The 16,882-nt window shown below is 42.4% G+C and overlaps 1 protein-coding gene across 1 annotated transcript in view; it reads left to right on the top strand.

Annotated features, from left to right (window-relative positions):
* The window catches only part of DNAH6 (dynein axonemal heavy chain 6), a 190,118-nt gene that overhangs the window by 164,688 nt on the left and 8,548 nt on the right, over positions 1 to 16,882 (top strand). The window contains exons 69-74 of the mRNA XM_043514942.1: positions 609 to 728; positions 1,692 to 1,813; positions 8,055 to 8,184; positions 11,444 to 11,571; positions 12,985 to 13,170; positions 14,884 to 14,956. Of these exons, the coding sequence (XP_043370877.1) occupies positions 609 to 728; positions 1,692 to 1,813; positions 8,055 to 8,184; positions 11,444 to 11,571; positions 12,985 to 13,170; positions 14,884 to 14,956 (759 nt within the window). The remainder of the gene's footprint in view (positions 1 to 608; positions 729 to 1,691; positions 1,814 to 8,054; positions 8,185 to 11,443; positions 11,572 to 12,984; positions 13,171 to 14,883; positions 14,957 to 16,882) is intronic.

Genomic DNA, 16,882 nt, shown 5'->3' on the forward strand with positions numbered 1-16,882 from the left:
TATCTCCTCAGTCAGGTCCTTTAGTATTCTAGGATGCATTTCATCAGGCCCTGGTGACTTGAAGACATCTAATTTTTCCAAGTAATTTTTAACTTGTTCTTTCCCTATTTTAGTCTCTTCTGATCCTAAGTCATTTTCACTGGCATTCACTGTGTTAGACGTCCAATCACCACCAACCTTCTTGGTGAAAACCGAAACAAAGAAGTCATTATGCACCTTTCCGATGTCCACATTTTCTGTTGTTATTCCCCTTCCCCCCCAATTGAGTAACGGGCCTACCCTGTCCTTGGTCTTCCTCTTGCTTCTAATGTATTTGTAGAATGTTTTCTTGTTACCCTTTATATCTCTCGCTAGTTTACATATACAGCTGCAGTAATTACATGCTCAAATTAGGCACATAATTGTGTGTGCAACTTGTTTGAAAATCTGATTTTTTTTATTAGTTGACTTAGATGTATTGCAGTGTCAGATTTTATCAGTTATCACTTTAATGAGTAAAAAAAAATGAAGAAAAGAAGATGAAAGTTAAAATTTTAAAAAGTAAAAGCTTTTTTATATGTGAATTGTTATATGAAATTGGAATCTGTAAAAATCAAACACTGTTTCAGGTGAAATTACTTACGGAGGGCGAGTTACAGACACCTGGGATCAGAGATGCCTGCGTACAGTCTTAAAGAGGTTTTTTTCTCCTGAAACATTAGAATATGATTACAAATATTCCGAATCAGGTAAATACAATTAGAATTGTAGAGGATTTACATTTAGGTTAATTCAAACTGTTTGTCTATCACATTTTTTATGATTTTGTATATTTAATTCTGTATTTGTGTTGTAGAAAAACTCTGGTCTTTCTGTGATGGATCTTGCATCAGTCAATGGGGTCTGGTTCACTCTGTGTGTCTAAGAACTGGATAACAAGCTTAGTCAAAGTCTCCCTAGTTTTTTATTGGTTTCAGAGTAGCAGCCGTGTTAGTCTGTATTCGCAAACAGAAAAGGAGTACTTGTGGCACCTTAGAGACTAACAAATTTATTAGAGCATAAGCTTTCGTGAGCGACAGCTCACTTCATCAGATGCATTTGGTGGAAAAAACAGAGGGGCGATTTATATACACACACAGAGAACATGAAACAATGGGTTTATCATACACACTGTAAGGAGAGTGATCACTTAAGATAAGCCATCACCAGCAGCAGGGGGGGGAAAGGAGGAAAATCTTTCATGGTGACAAGCAAGGTAGGCTAATTCCAGCAGTTAACAAGAATATCTGAGGAACAGTGGGGGGTGGGGTGGGGGGGAGAAATAACAAGGTCTCTGTGTGTGTCTATATAAATCTCTCCTCTGTTTTTTCCACCAAATGTATCCGATGAAGTGAGCTGTATCTCACGAAAGCTTATGCTCTAATAAATTTGTTAGTCTCTAAGGTGCCACCAGTACTCCTTTTCTTTTTGATATATTCCTGTCACTCATCATTAAAAATGTTACCATCCAAATGTATTTTAAAGCATATTCATATAGATGTTTTGTTGCTTACGTGGTGAATTCCTTTACTTCTTTGAATGTGCTTTCAATAATTTAAGTTTTTCACTAATAATATACAATATATACATTTTGACATTTCCATATATTTTTGTTCATTTATTTCACAATAAAACATTTTAACGTGGAGTCTGTATGTGCATTTCTGTAACAGGTATATATTTTGCCCCTATGGCTGATAGTTTGCAAGATTATAAAGACTATATTGAAAATTTTCCATTGATTGACGACCCAGAAATATTTGGAATGCATGAGAACGCCAATTTGGCTTTCGAGGTTTGTAGGCTTTTCTTAAATACATGTTCTAAATTAATGATATTAAATGAATTATACTATGTAGCTTAAAGGGAGAATTTGATTTAATAATTATAGTTTGTTAAGCAGAAATAACAAGTAGGAATTGCTAGGCAATCCACCCTAATCATTAGATTTATTTTTTCCCATATGTAACTCCCGAATGTTTTCTTTAACCTGTTTCCTGTCAAGCTGCGTTTTAATGAAGTGCACCATGATTTATGCTGGACAGTTGTTTATTGACATTGATTCTATCCTTAGTTTTACACAAATCAGCCTCTTCTCATGGGACATTTTAATTCCCGATTAGACTGATGAGAAATGTGAAGGAATACTGACAACCTGTTCAGAACACACACATTTATATTTATTAAAATGTATGCATTTTCCCTGGAGGGACCCAAACAATCTTCCAGAATCCTTAAATACCACCCTCATAGTAGTCTAGGAAAAACAGCATTACACACATACAAACACTCATTTAAAAATAGCTAGATAATGTGGTTGAGATTTTGAAAGCAGACTAGGGGGTTTAGACACAGATGGGTGGGACTCAAGTGATCTGGGTTCAGTTTCTGGCTCCACCAAAGAATTGGTGGCTTTAGCAAGTCACTTAAACTCCGTGTGTCTTTGTTCCCTATCTGTAAAATGGGGATAGTGATACTTCCTTTCTCCCACCCTTAGAATTATCTATTTAATTTAAGAGCTGTCCAGGAGAGAGACTGTCTCTTACGATACCTTAGAGACTAACAAATTTATTAGCGCATAAGCTTTCGTGAGCTACAGCTCACTTCATCGGATGCATTTGGTGGAAAAAACAGAGGAGAGATTTATATACACACACACAGAGAACATGAAACAATGGGTTTATCATACACACTGTAAGGAGAGTGATCACTTAAGATAAGTCATCACCAACAGCGGGGGGGGGGGAAGGAGGAAAACCTTTCATGGTGACAAGCAGGTAGGCTAATTCCAGCAGTTAACAAGAATATCAGAGGAACAGTGGGGGGTGGGGTGGGAGGGAGAAATACCATGGGGAAATAGTTTTACTTTGTGTAATGACTCATCCATTCCCAGTCTCTATTCAAGCCTAAGTTAATTGTATCCAGTTTGCAAATTAATTCCAATTCAGCAGTCTCTCGTTGGAGTCTGTTTTTGAAGCTTTTTTGTTGAAGTATAGCCACTCTTAGGTCTGTGATCGAGTGACCAGAGAGATTGAAGTGTTCTCCAACTGGTTTTTGAATGTTATAATTCTTGACGTCTCATTTGTGTCCATTCATTCTTTTACGTAGAGACTGTCCAGTTTGGCCAATGTACATGGCAGAGGGGCATTGCTGGCACATGATGGCATGTATCACATTGGTAGATGCGCAGGTGAACGAGCCTCTGATAGTGTGGCTGATGTGATTAGGCCCTATGATGGTATCCCCTGAATAGATGTGTGGACAGAGTTGGCAACGGGCTTTGTTGCAAGGATAGGTTCCTGGGTTAGTGGTTCTGTTGTGTGGTGTGTGGTTGCTGGTGAGTATTTGCTTCAGATTGGGGGGCTGTCTGTAAGCAAGGACTGGTCTGTCTCCCAAGATCTGAGAGAGCGATGGCTCGTCCTTCAGGATAGGTTGTAGATCCTTGATGATGCGTTGGAGAGGTTTTAGTTGGGGGCTGAAGGTGATGGCTAGTGGCGTTCTGTTGTTTTCTTTGTTGGGCCTGTCCTGTAGTAGGTGACTTCTGGGTACTCTTCTGGCTCTGTCAATCTGTTTCTTCACTTCAGCAGGTGGGTATTGTAGTTGTAGGAATGCATGATAGAGATCTTGTAGGTGTTTGTCTCTGTCTGAGGGGTTGGAGCAAATGCGGTTATATCGTAGCGCTTGGCTGTAGACAATGGATCGAGTGGTATGATCTGGATGAAAGCTAGAGGCATGTAGGTAGGAATAGCGGTCAGTAGGTTTCCGATATAGGGTGGTGTTTATGTGACCATCGCTTATTAGCACTGTAGTGTCCAGGAAGTGGATCTCTTGTGTGGACTGGTCCAGGCTGAGGTTGATGGTGGGATGGAAATTGTTGAAATCATGGTGGAATTCCTCAAGAGCTTCTTTTCCATGGGTCCAGATGATGAAGATGTCATCAATGTAGCGCAAGTAGAGTAGGGGCATTAGGGGACGAGAGCTGAGGAAGCGTTGTTCTAAGTCAGCCATAAAAATGTTGGCATACTGTGGGGCCATGCGGGTACCCATCGCAGTGCCGCTGATTTGAAGGTATACATTGTCACCAAATGTGAAATAGTTATGGGTCAGGACAAAGTCACAAAGTTCTGCCACCAGGTTAGCCGTGACAGTAATCGGGGATACTGTTCCTGACGGCTTGTAGTCCATCTTTGTGTGGAATGTTGGTGTAGAGGGCTTCTACATCCATAGTGGCTAGGATGGTGTTTTTAGGAAGATCACCAATGGACTGTAGTTTCCTCAGGAAATCGGTGGTGTCTCGAAGATAGCTGGGAGTGCTGGTAACGAAGGGCCTGAGGAGGGAGTCTACATAGCCAGACAATCCTGCTGTCAGGGTGCCAATGCCTGAGATGATGGGGCGTCCAGGATTTCCAGGTTTATGGATCTTGGGTAGCAGATAGATACAATGGTTCCCGTTACCCACCCAGCAATATTGTTAATCTATCCAACTATACTGTTAGCCCAGTGGAAGAATCTGTCCTATCTCGGGGCCTCTCCTTTTGCCCCTCCACCCCCACGAACATGATATAGTTCTGTGGTGACCTAGAATCCTATTTTCGACGTCTCAGACTCAAGGAATATTTCCAACACACCTCTGACCAACATATTAACCCACAGAGACCTTCCTGCCAACACTACAAAAAGAAGGATTCTGGGTGGACTCCTCCTGAAGGTCGAAACAGCAGCCTGGATTTCTAGATAGACTGCTTCCGCCGACGTGCACGAGCTGAAATTGTGGAAAAGCAGCATCGCTTACCCCATAACCTCAGCCATGCAGAACACAGTGCCATCCACAGCCTCAGAAACAACTCTGACATCATAATCAAAAAGGCTGACAAAGGAGATGCTATCGTCATCATGAATAGGTCGGAGTATGAACAAGAGGCTACTAGGCAGCTCTCCAACACCACTTTCTACAAGCCATTACCCTCTGATCCCACTGAGAGTTACCAAAAGAAACTACAGCATTTGCTCAAGAAACTCCCTGAAAAAGCACAAGAACAAATCCGCACAGACACACCCCTGGAGCCCCGACCTGGGGTATTCTATCTGCTACCCAAGATCCATAAACCTGGAAATCCTGGACGCCCCATCATCTCAGGCATTGGCACCCTGACAGCAGGATTGTCTGGCTATGTAGACTCCCTCCTCAGGCCCTTCGTTACCAGCACTCCCAGCTATCTTCGAGACACCACCGATTTCCTGAGGAAACTACAGTCCATTGGTGATCTTCCTAAAAACACCATCCTAGCCACTATGGATGTAGAAGCCCTCTACACCAACATTCCACACAAAGATGGACTACAAGCCGTCAGGAACAGTATCCCCGATTACTGTCACGGCTAACCTGGTGGCAGAACTTTGTGACTTTGTCCTGACCCATAACTATTTCACATTTGGTGACAATGTATACCTTCAAATCAGCGGCACTGCGATGGGTACCCGCATGGCCCCACAGTATGCCAACATTTTTATGGCTGACTTAGAACAACGCTTCCTCAGCTCTCGTCCCCTAATGCCCCTACTCTACTTGCGCTACATTGATGACATCTTCATCATCTGGACCCATGGAAAAGAAGCTCTTGAGGAATTCCACCATGATTTCAACAATTTCCATCCCACCATCAACCTCAGCCTGGACCAGTCCACACAAGAGATCCACTTCCTGGACACTACAGTGCTAATAAGCGATGGTCACATAAACACCACCCTATATCGGAAACCTACTGACCGCTATTCCTACCTACATGCCTCTAGCTTTCATCCAGATCATACCACTCGATCCATTGTCTACAGCCAAGCGCTACGATATAACCGCATTTGCTCCAACCCCTCAGACAGAGACAAACACCTACAAGATCTCTATCATGCATTCCTACAACTACAATACCCACCTGCTGAAGTGAAGAAACAGATTGACAGAGCCAGAAGAGTACCCAGAAGTCACCTACTACAGGACAGGCCCAACAAAGAAAACAACAGAACGCCACTAGCCATCACCTTCAGCCCCCAACTAAAACCTCTCCAACGCATCATCAAGGATCTACAACCTATCCTGAAGGACGAGCCATCGCTCTCTCAGATCTTGGGAGACAGACCAGTCCTTGCTTACAGACAGCCCCCCAATCTGAAGCAAATACTCACCAGCAACCACACACCACACAACAGAACCACTAACCCAGGAACCTATCCTTGCAACAAAGCCCGTTGCCAACTCTGTCCACACATCTATTCAGGGGATACCATCATAGGGCCTAATCACATCAGCCACACTATCAGAGGCTCGTTCACCTGCGCATCTACCAATGTGATATATGCCATCATGTGCCAGCAATGCCCCTCTGCCATGTACATTGGCCAAACTGGACAGTCTCTACGTAAAAGAATGAATGGACACAAATCAGACGTCAAGAATTATAACATTCAAAAACCAGTTGGAGAACACTTCAATCTCTCTGGTCACTCGATCACAGACCTAAGAGTGGCTATACTTCAACAAAAAAGCTTCAAAAACAGACTCCAACGAGAGACTGCTGAATTGGAATTAATTTGCAAACTGGATACAATTAACTTAGGCTTGAATAGAGACTGGGAATGGATGAGTCATTACACAAAGTAAAACTATTTCCCCATGGTATTTCTCCCTCCCACCCCACCCCCCACTGTTCCTCTGATATTCTTGTTAACTGCTGGAATTAGCCTACCTGCTTGTCACCATGAAAGGTTTTCCTCCTTCCCCCCCCCCCCCCCCCCCCGCTGTTGGTGATGACTTATCTTAAGTGATCACTCTCCTTACAGTGTGTATGATAAACCCATTGTTTCATGTTCTCTGTGTGTGTGTATATAAATCTCTCCTCTGTTTTTTCCACCAAATGCATCCGATGAAGTGAGCTGTAGCTCACGAAAGCTTATGCTCTAATAAATTTGTTAGTCTCTAAGGTGCCACAAGTACTCCTTTTCTTTTTGCAAATGCAGACTAACACGGCTGCTACTCTGAAACCTGTCTCTTACGATGTGTATGTACAGCACCTACCACAATAGGGCTTTGATCTTGATGGGTAACTTCAAGATGCTACTATAACATAATGATCTTTCATTAATTTAGTGGAAGTTAAGTGTCTAAGTCCCCTAGACTGCTTTGAAAATCTCAACTATGCACTCTCTCTTCCACACACAATACACCATTGAAAAGCAATATCTTTTGTCTGTCATAAGCACTGAATTAGAAAAACATCCACTTTTGCTTGTAGTATAATATTAATTCTAAAAACTAGACTAATGTACGACCCAGCACCATAAAAGCAAAAGACTGTCATACCACCTAAAAAACCAGAAGATAAACTGCACATTATCTAATAAACTTTGGTCCTAGGGGTTTGAAGCAGGGATTTTAAAACTTCCAATACTAAGTTAATTAAAAACATTAAAATTTTAACTCAACTCCCTTAACTTTATAGTCTCGTTCAGTATATACTGCAGTAAGTTTAATGAACTAAGTTAGAAACGTACTGAGAAAAAAATGCCCATTTCACACTTTTCTGTAGAAAGCAGCAAAAATTAATGTTACTTTTAGATAAGTCAGTGGGGAAAATATTAACCAATCTTTTTTATCTAATTTTAAATGTTTATACTGAATTCCAGCAGCATCAAGGGTCTGGAATTCAGTGCAGTGGAATGGATGCATTTTATAAGAGAGAGGTTGAGAAAAATGATACCCATTATGATAAATATATAACACACTCAATGATCATGGGGACTTATTCCTTATGGTAACAATAGCTGGTCAAAAAAGCCACCTAAAAACAGAGCAAGGTTCAATTACTTTTTCAAGTAAATTCAAGAATGAAAATATCATGAACAAATTTATAAAATTTTCCTTGGAAGTAATTGGTTCTGAATATAAACACCTAAAAAAAGAGAGAGAGATTAAAATATTTAAATAATAACTTGTGATGGCAAACTTTTAAAGGTACACGGCTTTTTTGTTTTTCTCTTTGCAGCGTAAAGAGACTAGCACTTTAATCACAACAATACTTGAAGTTCAGCCAAGATCAACTGCACAAGGATCAGGAAAAAGCAATGATGAAATTGTTCAAGAGCTTGCTAGCACTATCTTGACAAAACTGTCTGGTAGGATAGTGTTGTTAATGTGTTTTTGTCAATATTACTGCATATATATATATATATATATATATAATGGTATTTGGGAAAAATGTTTGTTTGTTGATGAAGAACCTTTCACTTAATTCCTTATCTAGGAAAAGTGTTATCACTGGAGGTATATGGTGGTATCAGACATGAATGTATCTCCACACTGAAACAATAAACATACATGTAACTACATGTAAACAGAACTTGTTAAAATGAATCAAAAATATACTGTACTTTAAATGATAAAAGGGGAAAAAACCAACAATTCATAATTAACCTATAGCACTTGCTTCATGTGGGGGAGATTTTCACAGGGTCAAGGCATGGTTAGGCACCTAATAATCATTTGTGCCTTTGAAAATCGTGCCCCAAAGTGTTTACTGAGACAGAAAACATACTAGAATTCAAAACATTTTGTATGGATAATCAAAATATCCAGATTTACACTAGCTAGAATATACATTTATAGAGGATAACTTTTATGCTTCAGAATGTAAAACGATCAACAGCTGTGTGGGGTTAAGACTACACTGTCATCATAGCTATGTTATTGCACAGTGATAATGGTTTATGCCTTCCTTTAAAGCATCTGATACTATCCATTATTGGAGACAGGATATTTGACTAGATAGATCAGATGAGAGAGACCAGTGGTCTGATCCAGTATGGCATAACCTGCTAGTTGTGTGTGGCATATAGACACAGTGGGGAAGACATCCCCAGAGAAGGGTGGTGATTCAGGTGCTTAAATCCTGTAAAAGTCAATGGAATTTAAGTACGTGCTTTAAAGTAAAGCACACGCTTACTTTTTTTCCTGATTTTTCTTAGTCAAAAAGATCTCTTCCTTAATGTCTATTTGTGAGTGTGAGAGGGCGGCCTATAAAATGAGAACAGAAACAGAAAATATTCTCAGCTTGGGGCTAAACCCAGTGCTGTATGGCCTGGCTGTGGAGACCTGCCTTCCCAAAGGCATTCTCCCTTTTCCATCTTCTAAACAGCCACTCTTAAATGTTTTCCCTCCGGCACCTATTCAAGAAGAGGGGCAAGCTTAACTGGCGCTAACAACCTGTGCAGTGGAGAACAAAGGGGAGCCTTTGCACATTGGGACAGGAAGTTTTAAGATGTGCAACTAAAGGCACCAGTCCAGCAATCAAACCTGCACAGGGAGTCATCATTTACCCTCACAGAAAATCCTGCGCAAGTCAATGGGAGTCCATGCTGCCAGGCTCTTATGCATACACAGAACCCCATTAACTGCAGTGGGATTCCAAGCAGGCAGAAGGGTCCACCCATGTGGTTCTGACTGCAGTGTTAGGGCATAAATTATGTTGTGAAATTTAGCTATTTCATATAAATGCAGTGTTAAGAGATCCTTCCATAAAATAATGTGCCTAAGAGCTGGGGAAATGTGTCATTAAAACTGTTCACCAGAAAACAATGAAGATTCCTGTAGCAGAACAAAGGCTGAATCTTGTTGCTATGATATCCTGTTAGACCAATTAGTTTGTCAGAACATAAGATTTTCTAAACAGTTGTGACTGTTAAATCCTTGTACAATAATTACAGTTTTTTTAAATTATGCACCACTGTGCTGTTAATATGCAAACACGTCAGGTGCAATTATCTGCATGTTGTGTTTTTTTCTAAACTCTTGCCCCAGCTAGCAAAATATCACTGAAATTCTCTGCTCCGTAATCATTATGAAGATGTTTAATTTGTTCCCATTTTAAAAAAAATGTGTTTCAAGATGTTTTTAATGTCAAATGGTTTAATGGTTTCTCTTTGGAGAGAGGTGGAACTTCTTGATTTTCAAACATACATTTTGGAAATTTTTCTCACTAAAGTGTACATTTTATTTTCAAGGGAAAATTTTGTTTGTAGACTATGTATTTGGTGAACTGTTTTCATGCTCACAGTTCTGCATGTTAAACAGCAGCACCATGAGAAGAATCAAATTTAATCTAACAACAAGAGGCCAGATCTTCAACTGGGGGAAACTGGCACCACTCCATTGACTTCAGTTCAGCTGATTTGTACCAGCTGAGTCTCTGGGCTTTCTTGTCCAAATATGTATATCGTTAGGGACAAATTCTGCCCCTCCTGTGAGGGTACAGAGGACACTGGGTCCTGCTGCCTCTCTGCTACATGGAAGATTTTGCATCCCTGTGGGACACAGATCATAGCTCTACCCAGGCTTCCCTGCACATCGTTACCCAGAAGGGATTCAGAAGAGGAGTGGGACTGGTGGGTGCACCACTCAATGATCCATCACTAAGGCTAAGATTTTGTCCTGGATATTTTTAGTAAAAGTCATGGACAGATCACGTGCAATAAAGAAAAATTCACAGAAGCCCGTGACCTGTCCCTGACTTTTACTAAAAATACCCATGACAAAGTGGATGGGACTGGGCAGCTACGGGGTGGCTGGGAGCTCTGGGGACCCCACCACCTGTGGGACCTCAGAGCTCCAGGGTCCCCCTGCCCCCTCACCAGTGGCGGGGAGCACTGTGGGAATCCCCCTGCCACCACCACAATGGGGAGCTGCCGGGGTCCCCCTGCCCCGCAGCAGCGGCCGGGGAGCTGTGGGGTTCCCCCTTCCCTGCGGCAGCAGTGGGGAGCAACAGGGGTCCCCCATCCTGTGGCGGTGGCTGGGGACCTGCGGGGCTCCCCCTGCCCTGTGGCAGTAGCAGGGACCTGTGGGGATCCCCCGTCCCACTGCAGCAGCCGGGAGCTGCAGGGTACCCCCTCTGTCTGCAGCAGCTGGGAGCTGCGGGATATCTCCACTGCCCATGGCCGTTGAGAGCTTGGGGGCCCACTGCCTCAGGCAGCGGGGGTACCTTACAGCTCCCTGCCGCTCCAGGGCTGAAGTCACGGGGGTCTTTGGAAGTCATGGATTCCGTATCTTCCGCGACCTCCATGAGAAAACCACAGCCTTATCCATTGCTCAGTCTCCCTGTGTGGGGGAAGGTGGGCATGGTGGAGGCGATTCCAGATCCGAGGCTGCTGTAGCAAACACAGAGCAATTCTGCAGCTACTCCAAAAATTGGGTGGGAGCAAGCAGGGGGGTTATTTCCCACCAGTCCCTGAGGAGCTCCCCAGCAAAAGTGAACTTGGAGATAGCTCATCAGGAAGGAAACTGGCAGTTTTCTGATCGAAGGATAACATTGTTCCTCTCCTTCTTCCCTCGCTGTAGTGACACCAGATCTTCCTGAGTGATAAACAAGGGTTTCTATTGCAGGAAAACTGGAGATAGACACTGCTTCAGAAAGCCTTTTTGTCAAGGATGACAAAGGATGTGTGGACTCTTTAACTACTGTACTTGGACAAGAAGTGGATCGGTTCAACAATCTGCTTGACTTGTTAAGAGTATGACACTCAATTGAATCATTTTACATTGGGTGGCAGTGTTACTGGAAGATCTATAGCTAGATTGTACTCCTGCCCTGTGCTCTGTGGGGATGTAAGGGCTCCCTCCCCTTCATGGTGCAGTGCCTCTAAGGGTTACCCACAATCACAACTCCTGCAGGGGCTCTTCCTGAGATGTTCTTCCCATGGCAGATGAAGGAGCAGACAAAGCTGGCTGTCTGCAAGAGGGCAAGTATTCTACACCCCTTAAAGAGGAGTAGTAAATTACTCCCTTCCTCCCTAGTGAAACTGACTAGACGTCGCTGGATATAGAGTCATAGTGTTTAAGGCCAGAGGGAACCACTAGCTCATCACGGGCCACCAGCAACTGAAATGAGACCAAAGCATGTCAGCCCACAGGAGACTAGGCTGTTATGTGCCACAGGCAGAGAAGAGGAGGGACCAAGGTGTGTGTAATGAATAATCTAGCCCTAAATAGCTGTTTCAGTTATGGTGTGGGATCACTTGTTTAAATGTTTGCAACCATTGCATACTTCTCCACATTGTAGTTTTGCTAGGTGGATTTCATCATTAGCATCTGGAGAAATTATTTAAACTCCTTACCTAAGAAGGGCTGCACAGATTGTTATGGGTGCAAGGAATTATGCTTACTCTTGCTGTCAAAATGTTGTAGAAGAGAGTATGCTTTCAACAGTACTAATGTTGGGTGGAAAAACATTTGACCAGAATACAAGGAAAATAAAAGGCTCAGGCTAGTGGTTTGTGACCGTAAATCATATGAAAATCCACAATCTGATTATGTGAGTAGGGAAGCGTACAGTGCGAAAAGTCACTGTATACATTATTTTAATCAAAATATCCTTTATTTTTGCAGTAAAACCTATCTAAAATTATTTAAAAATATTCCAGCCAGTTAAAATAACCATTGCTTCCATTCCTCAGCAGCCAGAGTTCAGGAAGGTGGGTTGAGGAGAGAGATACTGTCTCTTCTTCTGCACTGCTTTCCTGTCTCTGACAGTTCTGTAAACTCAGTGATCCCAGAGAAAACACAGAATCTGAGACCCACCCACAAGGGTCATGTGACAGGCCACTATATCCAATGAGGAGACTTCCTGTTCTCTCAATGGCCAACTCTGACTGGGACTTGAGAATGTTCATGGCTATGCAGGAGGTGGTCATGATCAGGCACTTAGCTTCTCATGCAGCCCCAGATTTTAACTTGGCCGTTCTCAGTGTTCCGTGAAATTGGTTCAAATGTTTATTATCGTGTCCACACAGCTGCATTTAAAAGCCGTGAGTGTTATTTTAGATGAAGTTCATGAGATCCACAACTCCTGTAACAGCCATTGCAAAAATGCAGCTTCAGTAAAGGTGTTTATGGTTTGGTACACTATAACATTTTTTATTTTTCAGAGCTCTTTAGAAACCCTCACTAAAGCTATTGCTGGTTTTGTGGTGATGTCAGAAGAGATGGAGAAAGTATACAACAGTTTTCTTAACAACCAAGTTCCCACACTCTGGGCCAATGCAGCATACCCTTCTCTGAAGCCATTAGGAGGATGGGTAAAAGACCTTGTACTAAGGACAACCTTTGTAGATGTAAGTAAATTGCCTTATGATGAGGTAGTGTGCTAGGTCCTTGCTCAAGGACTGAATTTGGTCATGCCAGAAGCTTGAAAGAGGTGCTCGGCCCAAACCCAACGTACCCAAACTTCCCACCTAATCCTCTCCCCAGAATTTTAAAATGAAACCTGTACAACATGTAGCCCTCTCGGAAATCCTGGATAAAGGGGCAAGAGTAACCCAGATCCAAATACTGGCCTTATCCATTTCTGGAGACATGGTTTCAATCTGCCTTCGGTCACAAATGCCATTGTGCTTCATAGGAAAGGCATAATGCCATCGGGGCACTGGGAGGAGTGAACTGGGGAGCTGCTCTTGCTATTCTCTTGAAAAGGAGCTACTTGCACTCCCCACAACTCAGCTATCTCCGCATTTTCCTGTGTGCCACGGTGGGTGAGATCATGCCCCATCTGGGACTGGTAGCCATGCCAGTCATGGTAGGTTTTCCTTTTTCCTTCCCCTTCAGTAAGACACGTACTGATATTTATTAATGGTTTCCGGATCTCCACCATAAGTTTGTTGCTGTTACTAGTACCAGCATGGACTCACTGGTACTGTAGGCATTACCAGTGCCTGTAGGTTCATAGAATATCAGGGTTGGAATGGACCTCAGGAGGTCATATAGTCCAACCCCTGCTCAAAGCAGCACCAATCCCCAATTTTTGTCCCAGATCCCTAGATGGCCCCCTCAAGGATTGAACCACAGCCCTGGGTTTAGCAGGCCAGTGCTCAAACCACTGAACTATCCCTCCCCCCTCACAGCCCTTAGCTTTCCCTTCCCACAACTCCTTCCACCTTCAAACATCCCATTTTCAAAGTCTCTTTGGGGTGATCAGTGGGCCGTGAGAGGATTACATGATGGATTTTCAAAAGGTTTGGCTAGGAACTGGACAAGCATTTGAGATTGTGGTTGCTTCGCAGACCTAACCTCCGGAGTTTTTCCTTTTGAGATGTGCCCCTCCCTGCCATTAATGTAGAAATATCACTTTTTCCACTTTAGTGTTCACCATGCTCATTGTAGTGTGCCCACGCCCACTAGAATGTAGCATGCCTATTGGCCGTGTTCTGTATGGCTGCCTAGCATTCTGTAATTACCACTTTGGGAGCTTTGAGATCTGAATCCAAATGTTTTGGCTTAGGCTTATCTCTGATTCGACTGCAAAGTCAAGGGGTGTTAGGATCAGGGGACTTGGGGCAACCTGCTATGGAGATACATTGGTCACTGTCCATTTTGCCCTAGATAAACAGATGTGGTTAACTCAGTGTTTGCAGTGTTCCCTGTATTTCTCTCTGTTTGCCACAGGGAATATCTAAGGAACAGTACAAATACTATGATACATTATTTCTTAAGGCAGTTTGACAAGATTTTAATGATAACCTGGATAGCCAGCTGTAGCATGCGTACTTTATAAATGTAAAGTACTGGTAAAATGGACGTGTCTGTTATATAAGATCCTTTTTTCTATACTACAATGAAGTATAAAATCAACCGTACATGACTTGAATTTTGAGTGGGGTTTCGATCTTGGGACTAAACTCAGCTCTCCTGTATGTGGGTGCAGTTGAAGTCAGTGAGGTTGTGCCAATTTACAGCAAGTTGAATATGGCCCTTAATTTAATGAGACTATGCAGTAAAATAGGAAATGTGAAACTTCATAAATAACATCCACTAAAATGTTCTGGTTTTAGTCCTGGCTCAGAAGGGGTCAACCGAAGTCGTTCTGGATCTCTGGTTTCTTTTTTCCACAAGGATTTCTGACAGGTAAAAAAAAGTCAATAAAAATAATCATAGAATATCAGGGTTGGAAGGGACCCCAGAAGGTCATCTAGTCCAACCCCCTGCTCAAAGCAGGACCAAGTCCCAGTTAAATCATCAGTTAAATGTACATGCATAAAAGCTTGTCTTTCCTGTTGCCTGCTCTACAAAACAAAATGTCCTGGGACACAAAGTTGCCAGGTCCATGGGGCTCTGAAGCCCTGCATATGTTTTCCACGACTTTTGGGGCTTTCTTCTTTGCACATAGCTGAAAATGGCCTGGGTTTTGAGCAAACAGTAGCTCTTTTTGGCTGCCATCTGCTGAGCTCTAATCAGGATTGCCAGTCCTTGTAGTACACCCTCCCTAGTGAGACATGCAGAGTGTCCTGTTTTGCCCCATCCCACCAAAGAAGAAGAGAAATAGAGAGAATTTCCTACAGCCCAGTAACTCCCACTAAAGGCAAGTAGAGCCTTTGTATGAAAAATAGAAGCAGAAGAGTGTGCAGCCCTCTCTGGTTCTGTCCTTTCACTTCTACACCTATACGGAGAAACTGGAGGGGATGGTCTTTCCAAGCCTTAGCCCTGCAAGAAAAGTATGTATAGGAGGAAAGCCTTTGCTAATTCTCTCCTCGCTGAAGCAGAAACCAAAGGTTGGAGACAGCATCACTCAACCTGATTCTTTTCCTCTCCTGAAAGAGAGAGGTCTCATAGCGCTGTCTCCAGCCGAATCCCAGAAAGCTGAAAGACTAGTATTTCATCAGAATACAAGTAAAGAAAGAACATGTAAATGAACACAGTTTGATTTGTTGTAGATAGACTGTATTCAAGTAGGCAGAAAAGCATCCAGATCGTTGTCACATACTATAAATAGTTATTACTGAGTGCTCTGCTTCCTTGATTGCAGAGTAGAGTTAATAATTGCAATACTTAGATTATAAAACTCCCACTTGTCTGTTACTAAGATATAGGGTTCCATGTGTCTGTGTGCAAGTTTGTATGTTTCCAACATTTTTCATGCATTAGTCATAGCTTGAGGAATGTTCTCTTAGCTTGCAGTTTTCCAGTTCAGGTGCAGAGTAGAGCCGAGTAAAAATCGGAATTTCCATCCCAGGGGAAATTCAGATGTTTCAACATTTGTTTTCATCACAAATCAGGATGAAAAGTTAAAATATCATTGTCACAGAACAAGGTGTTCCAAAAACTTTCTATGCAGCTATGGCAAAACATTCTGATATTTCCAAATGCAAATGTTTCGTTTTGATTTCTTGCATGCTCAAAACATTTGGTCTTGGGTCAGTTCAACATTAAATTACGTCTCCTTATGCTAGGTTTCATAGAAGCAGCCGTGTTAGTCTGTATTCGCAAAAAGAAAAAAGAAAAGAAGTACTTGTGGCACCTTAGAGACTAACAAATTTGTTTGAGCATAAGCTTGTGAGCTACAGATCACTTCATCGGATGCATGCAGTGGAAAATACAGTGGGGAGATTTTATATACACAGAGAACATGAAACAATGGGCGTTACCATACACACTGTAACGAGTGATCAGGTAAGATGAGCTATTACCAGCAGGAAAGAAAAAAAAAACACCTTTTGTAGTGATAATCAAGGTAGGCCATTTCCAGCAGTTGACAAGAACCAGTGAGGAAATGGGGGGGAAATAAACATGGGGAAATTGTTTTACTTTGTGTAATGACACATCCACTCCCAGTCTTTATTCAAGCCTAATGTAATGGTGTCCGGTTTGCAAATTAATTCCAATTCAGCAGTCTCTCGTTGGAGTCCGTTTCTGAAGTTTTTTTGTTGAAGGATTGTGACTTTTAGGTCTGTAATCGAGTGACCAGAGAAATTGAAGTGTTCTCCGACTAGTTTTTGAATGTTATAATTCTTGACATCGGATTTGGGTCCTTTTATTCTTTTACGTAGAGACTGT

Source organism: Dermochelys coriacea, chromosome 5 (assembly GCF_009764565.3).
Source record: "Dermochelys coriacea isolate rDerCor1 chromosome 5, rDerCor1.pri.v4, whole genome shotgun sequence".
Lineage (NCBI taxonomy): Eukaryota > Metazoa > Chordata > Testudines > Dermochelyidae > Dermochelys > Dermochelys coriacea.